The 10,000-nt window shown below is 38.8% G+C and overlaps 1 protein-coding gene across 1 annotated transcript in view; it reads left to right on the top strand.

The window, feature by feature from the left end:
* The window catches only part of LOC122259436 (beta-1,4-galactosyltransferase 4-like), a 16,531-nt gene that overhangs the window by 1,889 nt on the left and 4,642 nt on the right, over positions 1–10,000 (top strand). The window contains exons 3-5 of the mRNA XM_086534073.1: positions 5,567–5,718; positions 6,027–6,108; positions 6,335–6,518. Coding sequence (XP_086390199.1) covers positions 5,567–5,718; positions 6,027–6,108; positions 6,335–6,518 — 418 coding nt within the window. The remainder of the gene's footprint in view (positions 1–5,566; positions 5,719–6,026; positions 6,109–6,334; positions 6,519–10,000) is intronic.

A 10,000-nucleotide genomic window follows, 5' to 3' on the forward strand; every position in this document is an offset into this window, starting at 1 on the left:
CATGAGTCACTTTCATCATGAGTCACTTTCATCATGGGTCACTTTCATCATGGGTCACTTTCATCATGGGTCACTTTCATAATGAGTCACTTTCATCATGAGTCACTTTCATCATGAGTCACTTTCATCATGGGTCATTTTCATCATGGGTCACTTTCATCATGGGTCACTTTCATAATGAGTCACTTTCATAATGAGTCACTTTCATGCTGAGTCACTTTCATCATGGGTCACTTTCATCATGAGTCACTTTCATCATGGGTCACTTTCATCATGGGTCACTTTCATCATGAGTCACTTTCATAATGAGTCACTTTCATCATGAGTCACTTTCATCATGAGTCACTTTCATCTTGAGTCTCTTTCATCATGAGTCACTTTCATCATGGGTCATTTTCATCATGGGTCACTTTCATAATGAGTCACTTTCATAATGAGTCACTTTCATCATGAGTCACTTTCATCATGGATCACTTTCATCATGAGTCACTTTCATCATGGATCACTTTCATAATGAGTCACTTTCATAATGAGTCACTCTCATCATGGGTCACTTTCATCATGAGTCACTTTCATCATGGGTCACTTTCATCATGAGTCACTTTCATCATGAGTCACTCTCATCATGGGTCACTTTCATCATGAGTCACTTTCATCATGGGTCACTTTCATCATGAGTCACTTTCATCATGAGTCACTTTCATCATGGGTCACTTTCATCATGAGTCACTTTCATCATGAGTCACTTTCATTATGGGTCACTTTCATCATGGGTCACTTTCATCATGAGTCACTTTCATCATGAGTCACTTTCATCATGAGTCACTTTCATAATGAGTCACTTTCATCATGGGTCACTTTCATCATGGGTCACTTTCATCATGAGTCACTTTCATCATGAGTCACTTTCATCATGAGTCACTTTCATCATGAGTCACTTTCATCATGAGTCACTTTCATCATGAGTCACTTTCATGATGAGTCACTTTCATCATGAGTCACTTTCATAATGAGTCACTTTCATCATGAGTCACTTTCATCATGGGTCACTTTCATCATGAGTCACTTTCATCATGAGTCACTTTCATCATGAGTCACTTTCATCATGGGTCACTTTCATCATGGGTCAATTTCATCATGAGTCACTTTCATCATGAGTCACTTTCATCATGAGTCACTTTCATCATGGGTCACTTTCATCATGAGTCACTTTCATCATGAGTCACTTTCATCATGGGTCACTTTCATCATGGGTCACTTTCATCATGAGTCACTTTCATCATGAGTCACTTTCATCATGGGTCACTTTCATCATGAGTCACTTTCATCATGGGTCACTTTCATCATGAGTCACTTTCATAATGAGTCACTTTCATCATGGGTCACACTCATCATGGGTCACTTTCATCATGAGTCACTTTCATTATGGGTCACTTTCATAATGAGTCACTTTCATCATGAGTCACGTTCATAATGAGTCACTTTCATCATGGGTCACTTTCATCATGAGTCACTTTCATCATGGATCACTTTCATCATGAGTCACTTTCATCATGAGTCACTTTCATCATGAGTCACTTTCATCATGGGTCACTTTCATCATGAGTCACTTTCATAATGAGTCACTTTCATCATGGGTCACTTTCATCATGAGTCACTTTCATCATGAGTCACGTTCATAATGAGTCACTTTCATCATGAGTCACTTTCATCATGAGTCACTTTCATCATGGGTCACTTTCATCATGGGTCACTTTCATCATGAGTCACTTTCATCATGAGTCACTTTCATCATGAGTCACTTTCATCATGAGTCACTTTCATCATGAGTCACTTTCATCATGAGTCACTTTCATCATGGTTCACTTTCATCATGGGTCACTTTCATCATGAGTCACTTTCATCATGAGTCACTTTCATCATGAGTCACTTTCATCATGGGTCACTTTCATCATGAGTCACTTTCATCATGAGTCACTTTCATCATGAGTCACTTTCATCATGAGTCACTTTCATCATGAGTCACTTTCATCATGAGTCACGTTCATAATGAGTCACTTTCATCATGAGTCACGTTCATAATGAGTCACTTTCATCATGAGTCACTTTCATCATGAGTCACTTTCATCATGGGTCACTTTCATCATGAGTCACTTTCATCATGAGTCACTTTCATCATGAGTCACTTTCATCATGGGTCACTTTCATCATGAGTCACTTTCATCATGAGTCACGTTCATAATGAGTCACTTTCATCATGAGTCACTTTCATCATGAGTCACTTTCATTATGGGTCACTTTCATCATGAGTCACTTTCATCATGAGTCACTTTCATCATGAGTCACTTTCATCATGGGTCACTTTCATCATGAGTCACTTTCATCATGAGTCACGTTCATAATGAGTCACTTTCATCATGAGTCACTTTCATCATGGGTCACTTTCATCATGAGTCACTTTCATAATGAGTCACTTTCATCATGGGTCACACTCATCATGGGTCACTTTCATCATGAGTCACTTTCATTATGGGTCACTTTCATAATGAGTCACTTTCATCATGAGTCACGTTCATAATGAGTCACTTTCATCATGAGTCACTTTCATCATGGATCACTTTCATCATGAGTCACTTTCATCATGAGTCACTTTCATCATGAGTCACTTTCATCATGGGTCACTTTCATCATGAGTCACTTTCATAATGAGTCACTTTCATCATGGGTCACTTTCATCATGAGTCACTTTCATCATGAGTCACGTTCATAATGAGTCACTTTCATCATGAGTCACTTTCATCATGGGTCACTTTCATCATGAGTCACTTTCATCATGAGTCACGTTCATAATGAGTCACTTTCATCATGGGTCACTTTCATCATGAGTCACTTTCATAATGAGTCACTTTCATCATGGGTCACTTTCATCATGAGTCACTTTCATCATGAGTCACGTTCATAATGAGTCACTTTCATCATGGGTCACTTTCATCATGAGTCACTTTCATAATGAGTCACTTTCATCATGGGTCACTTTCATCATGAGTCACTTTCATCATGAGTCACTTTCATCATGGGTCACTTTCATCATGAGTCACTTTCATCATGAGTCACGTTCATAATGAGTCACTTTCATCATGAGTCACGTTCATAATGAGTCACTTTCATCATGGATCACTTTCATCATGGGTCACTTTCATCATGAGTCACTTTCATTATGGGTCACTTTCATAATGAGTCACTTTCATCATGGGTCACTTTCATCATGAGTCACTTTCATCATGAGTCACGTTCATAATGAGTCACTTTCATCATGGGTCACTTTCATCATGAGTCACTTTCATCATGAGTCACGTTCATCATGAGTCACTTTCATAATGAGTCACTTTCATCATGGGTCACTTTCATCATGAGTCACTTTCATCATGGGTCACTTTCATCATGGGTCACTTTCATCATGAGTCACGTTCATAATGAGTCACTTTCATCATGGGTCACTTTCATCATGAGTCACTTTCATAATGAGTCACTTTCATCATGGGTCACTTTCATCATGAGTCACTTTCATAATGAGTCACTTTCATCATGGGTCACTTTCATCATGAGTCACTTTCATAATGAGTCACTTTCATTATGGATCACTTTCATAATGAGTCACTTTCATCATGAGTCACTTTCATAATGAGTCACTTTCATCATGGGTCACTTTCATCATGAGTCACTTTCATAATGAGTCACTTTCATAATGAGTCACTTTCATTATGGATCACTTTCATAATGAGTCACTTTCATCATGAGTCACTTTCATCATGGATCACTTTCATAATGAGTCACTTTCATCATGGATCACTTTCATAATGAGTCACTTTCATAATGAGTCACTTTCATCATGGATCACTTTCATAATGAGTCACTTTCATCATGGATCACTTTCATAATGAGTCACTTTCATCATGAGTCACTTTCATAATGAGTCACTTTCATTATGGGTCACTTTCATAATGAGTCACTTTCATCATGGGTCACTTTCATCATGAGTCACGTTCATAATGAGTCACTTTCATCATGGGTCACTTTCATCATGGGTCACTTTCATCATGAGTCACTTTCATAATGAGTCACTTTCATCATGGGTCACTTTCATCATGGGTCACTTTCATTATGGGTCACTTTCATCATGAGTCACTTTCATAATGAGTCACTTTCATCATGAGTCACTTTCATCATGAGTCACTTTCATCATGGGTCATTTTCATCATGAGTCACTTTCATAATGAGTCACTTTCATCATGGGTCACTTTCATTATGGGTCACTTTCATCATGAGTCACTTTCATAATGAGTCACTTTCATCATGGGTCATTTTCATCATGAGTCACTTTCATAATGAGTCACTTTCATCATGGGTCACTTTCATCATGAGTCACTTTCATAATGAGTCACTTTCATCATGGGTCACTTTCATCATGAGTCACTTTCATAATGAGTCACTTTCATCATGGGTCACTTTCATCATGAGTCACTTTCATTATGGGTCACTTTCATCATGAGTCACTTTCATAATGAGTCACGTTCATAATGAGTCACTTTCATCATGAGTCACTTTCATCATGGGTCACTTTCATCATGGGTCACTTTCATTATGGGTCACTTTCATAATGAGTCACTTTCATCATGAGTCACGTTCATAATGAGTCACTTTCATCATGAGTCACTTTCATCATGGGTCATTTTCATCATGAGTCACTTTCATAATGAGTCACTTTCATCATGGGTCACTTTCATTATGGGTCACTTTCATCATGAGTCACTTTCATAATGAGTCACTTTCATCATGGGTCACTTTCATCATGAGTCACTTTCATCATGGGTCACTTTCATCATGGGTCACTTTCATCATGAGTCACGTTCATAATGAGTCACTTTCATCACGAGTCACTTTCATCATGAGTCACTCTACATCATAAACTTCGACAGTCTACAACCGCATTTTCAAATCTATTCCTTGGTTAAGCCTTGGGCACTATTTTTTTTCTTTCAGATATGCCCCAACTGGGCATACCTTGCATTTGCTTTATCAATGTGAATAAGTGGCCCCACTCATCAATTCATTATTATTCATAGTGTGGTCATCATATTGGTTCCAATTTCTGCTACGTGACCCTCAGTGCAAGTACTCGTACCATGACCAAAAAGCCTGTATTGTAAAGATTTGCATAAAAAAAAGGTGTCACAGCCTGAGGAGTTAAACTTAATCATAATATAGGATATCAAAGGATTGCCTTTCTGTCAAGTCCTGCTTCTGACAAAGAACCCTCTGTTAACACAAACTGGAAATGTCGTTTTAAGATCACAGACCACATCTCAGCTTCATTGCACTGATGGCGAAATACCTGCTGTCCTTGTATATAACTTTTTACAACCTTTTTTTCCTTCCGTAACATAACATTAAACTAGTCACCAGCCTTTCTATTTTCATAACCTAGCACCATCTATTCCCTCTTTATAACCTAGCACACAACCTAACACGACCTCTTCTCTTTTCTCAACCTGGTGCGACCTCGCAGTGGGTCGAACGAGCGTACAACAAGGCATGACGGAGGCGGAGGCGGAAGGGAACGCGACCAATGTGCTTCCGGGGGGGTCGTGGTGGCCGCCTGACTGCGAGTCCACTTGGAGACTTGCTGTCATCGTCCCTTACAGGAACAGAGAGGTCATGGTAGGTCACACGAAGCATCCAGGAGTGTTCTTGTTGTTGGGTTCTTTCCCTTTTGTTAAGTGTTTCTGACGACTTCTGTTCCTCGCATGTACGATGTATGATGTATATATTTCAAGTCAGTGATGAGACTTAGCAATCCACATCCACCTCATATAGCAATGTTGAGTCACTTAAACCCAACCCATAATGCAAATTCAGATACCCCACACGTGCAACCCATTCAAAAAAGTCTGGTCATAGCGTGAGTCATGAGTCGTCCACCTACAATCCAGCCTGCAGGGTCACTGGCTCTCTTGTCCCTTCCACAGGTCGTTCCTTTCCTCAACCACATGCATCCATTCCTGCAAAGACAGCTGCTCAACTACACCATCTTCTTCGTGGAACAATCTGGTGAGTATTTTTTTGTCTCTGGGGAATGGAATTGGGCGTATATGATTATTGTCATCGATAGTAGGGAGAAATAACAACAAAAATCATCATGATAGCCGTTACTTTTGCCACTCTAATCATCCAATCACGTGCAATATCCTCATGTTAATTATATCATCATTCCGAATTCAGACCCAGAAAAATGACATGAATCATGCGAACCTAATCTGTATCTTATGTTTTGCAGGCGAAAGGGAGTTCAACCGAGCCAAACTGATGAATATTGGATACGTTCTAGCACAACAGTCTGGTCCTTGGGACTGCTACGCCTTCCAGGATATCGACTGCATTCCTGAAGATGACAGAAACCTGTATTATTGCGCGGATCAGCCACGTCATTTGGGCATCAGGATGGAAAAATTCAAATATAAGTAAGAATATTGATACGGACACCAGCACAAAGTTGGGCGAAATTAGCCCCGCCTCCTGCTCACTACGTCTCTCTATCTAGCCAATCAGGTCCTCCGGATTCACTTGCCTGTCTTATATCTAGCGAGAAACGTGATTGTGATTAGTTGGGGATGTATAGGGGACATGGCTAATTCCTTTGACTTTGTGCTTGTGATTAAAGTGCACAGACCCACACTCATATATCTCCATATATATATATATATATATATATATATATATATATATATATATATATACATATATCTTTATATATCCATATTCATGGATATATTTATCTATGTGAGAAAGATGGTAGAATGCAGTAACGCATTTTAATATAGAAATACAAACTTTACCTCCCTGACCGATTGACAGACCCGGCCATGAATTCAATAGACCACACGACCCATTAAAAGAATTGTCTAACCAGATGCCTTACATGCATCATGGAAGTTACCTAAGTGCTCATAGCAAAGCAGTGATAGCGAGGTTTTACAGACAATTTCTTTATTAAAATGCGTTACTGCATTCTACCATCTTTCTCACATAGATATAACCTCAGTAACCTGATTTGGGACTTGAATTTCTGATTCATTGCTGCCGAGTGCCCCATATAGATCCATATATATTTATATATATATAGATCCATATATATATATATATATATATATATATATATATATATATATATATATATATATATATGGAGATGTATGAAGATATATATATACACACACACACATATATTATCCTCATCATCTTCAGCCTGTATAATACCACTGCAGGACATAGGCCTCTCTCAATCTTTTACAGTCATTCCGGTCTTATGTCCTGCGAAATTCGCTATTTCATCCCGCCATGTAGTCACTGGTCCTGTCCTTGGTGTCTTTGTGTCATGTATTTCCCATTCTGTTCTTTTCTTTGTCCACCTGTTGTTCTGTCTCCGATATATATGTCCAGCCCGCTGCTACATTTTCTTCTTAATGCTCTTGAGTATATCCTCTGCTTTTGTTTGTTGCCTGATCCATGTGGCTCTTTTCCTGTCTCTAAGCCGTCTAGTAGCTCAGTGGTAGCGTGTCGACTTCACATCCCCGTGGTCGGCAGATCGATTCCCGTCCAAACTCGTGAGTTTCCACTGTCACCTGGCGGTTACTGACGTAGCTGGGCACTGCGTTGGGTAAGGACCAAGCTTAGATCGAGTCAACACTCGTTGGCACATTCTCTCACGAGTCAGCACACGCTGACACAGGCGGGCTCGCCTCAGTGTATACAAGCCCGGCGCAGCATCTGCTCCGCAAATCTGACTTATCCTTATCCTGTCTCTTAAGCTAACTCATAGCATAATCCTTTCCATTCCTCATTGAGCACGTATTTTATATATATATATATATATATATATATATATATATATATATATATATATATACAATATACACACAAATATATATCCATATGTGGATATACATGTATATACATATGTATATATATATATATATATATATATATATATATATATATATATATACACACATATGTGGATATACATGTATATATATATATGTATACATATATATATACATATCTATATCTATATCTATATCTATCTATCTATCTATCTATCTATCTATCTATCTATCTATCTATATCTATCTATCTATCTATCTATCTATCTATCTATCTATCTATCTATCTATCTATATATATATATATATATATATATATATATGTGTGTGTGTGTGTGTGTGTGTTTTATGTTTACAAAATAGTCGGTATTCACGAAAAGTCATTGGATTTCTTTAAACAAATTCAAGGTCAGTCCCCAAAAAAGTCTTTGACTCTTAAGATTGTCCCACAATCCGTGTATGGGCTACAGATATTACTAACATTTACATCGTAATACACCCTTTGATATATGCAAATGTGACATCTACGTCTGCTGCCATTGCGACCTGTAAGTAAAAGATTATAGAAAGAGAAATAGGAAGGCCTGTCATTTCGGCGTGCAGATTTCGACTGCTGCTTAGGTCCATAGATGGCGCTAGTGAGGTTTTCTGCTTGTTTACGGTTCAAAGCGCCCAATCTCACATGCTAACATGGCTGAACGGTCACAAGTAACTAGTATGTCACTCAAAGAAACATATATAGTCTGACTTATTTTTCCAGTCATCAAAGTTGTTGACATCGAAAGATTGTGAGCCCACCTTTACATACGTATTTTCCTTTCTTCTATATAGCCTTTACTACCGACTGGTTGGGTGGCGTTACTATTGTTCCTCGAATTGAATATTGTTGAAAAAATGGGAAAAGCATGTAACCATGAACTGATAACTTTTACTTGAGAGCATTGTCTCATATAATCTTCTAGGTGGTTATGATAAGGATAAGCCAGATTTGTGGAGCAGATATTTCACAGGGCAAGCCTGTCTGTGTCAGCAAGGGCTAAATCGTGAGAGTATGCCAACGAGTTTGGTCCTTATTTACCATGGTGCCCAAACACAACAGTAACCACCAGGCGATAGTGGCAACTCACGAGCTTAGACGAGGCTCGATCTGCCGACCACGGGGATGTGAGGCCGGCGTGTTACCACTGTGCCAACCGGTCGGTTAGTGGTTATAATTCACCACTCGCCTTGGCATGTGCAGCTGTGGAACACCTGCATATCAGCCAGAATTCTCGAATGATTCATGAAAAAAAAACCTTTAACCCATTACGGATATGGGATATATCTATTTACTCAGGATAAGTTTTATTTCGGTGAGGCAACTTCACCTAACTTTTTTTCTTCTAAATTATTATTTTTTTATTGAGAGACTAACATGTAGCATAAAGTTGTATCATTTTTTATTTTTATACACAGTGTGATAGTACTGTTTTATGAGAGTAAAAAGTAACTTCATTTTTTTTTCCTATTCGTGTTCTGTCGTGAACCAATACGAAAAATATAACCGTCCACAATGAAGATAACATGAAGAGTTAGGGAAGAGGAAGGAAACCAGTGCTTATGTCTGTGAGTGCCACAATACAGGGCAGCCCTACTGGCACAGGGGCAGATTCTAGGCACTGGGCATGGTTTGAAACACCTTCCTCTTCTCGTTCCGCTTACACAACCCTCATCGGGATAATTTAGAGCAAGAGGTCGGCAACTTGCTGCGTGCCATCGCTCTATAAAGATAATGCTTGCTAGAAACCGTAGATAGGTGCCATTCAAGGCTCGCTCTCCTGCTGTTGCTAAGAGATTTTGGTGCCATTTAGGTTTTAGATGTTAGGTAAAACTTATTTTGCTTAATGTTACGGGAATGCCCCTTATCCACCACCACCACCCATTGCACATTCCACTGCTGATTCAACCCTCATTTTGTTACATTGTGAAGAAGATCTGTTAGAGAACTAAATGTCCCCAAAGTATTTCCATAATGCCTAAATATCGTCATTAAGATTTTTCATTTGAAATTATGTTTAATT

Source organism: Penaeus japonicus, unplaced genomic scaffold (assembly GCF_977035675.1).
Source record: "Penaeus japonicus unplaced genomic scaffold, GWHDUDI00000001_assembly GWHDUDI00000040, whole genome shotgun sequence".
Taxonomy (NCBI): domain Eukaryota; kingdom Metazoa; phylum Arthropoda; class Malacostraca; order Decapoda; family Penaeidae; genus Penaeus; species Penaeus japonicus.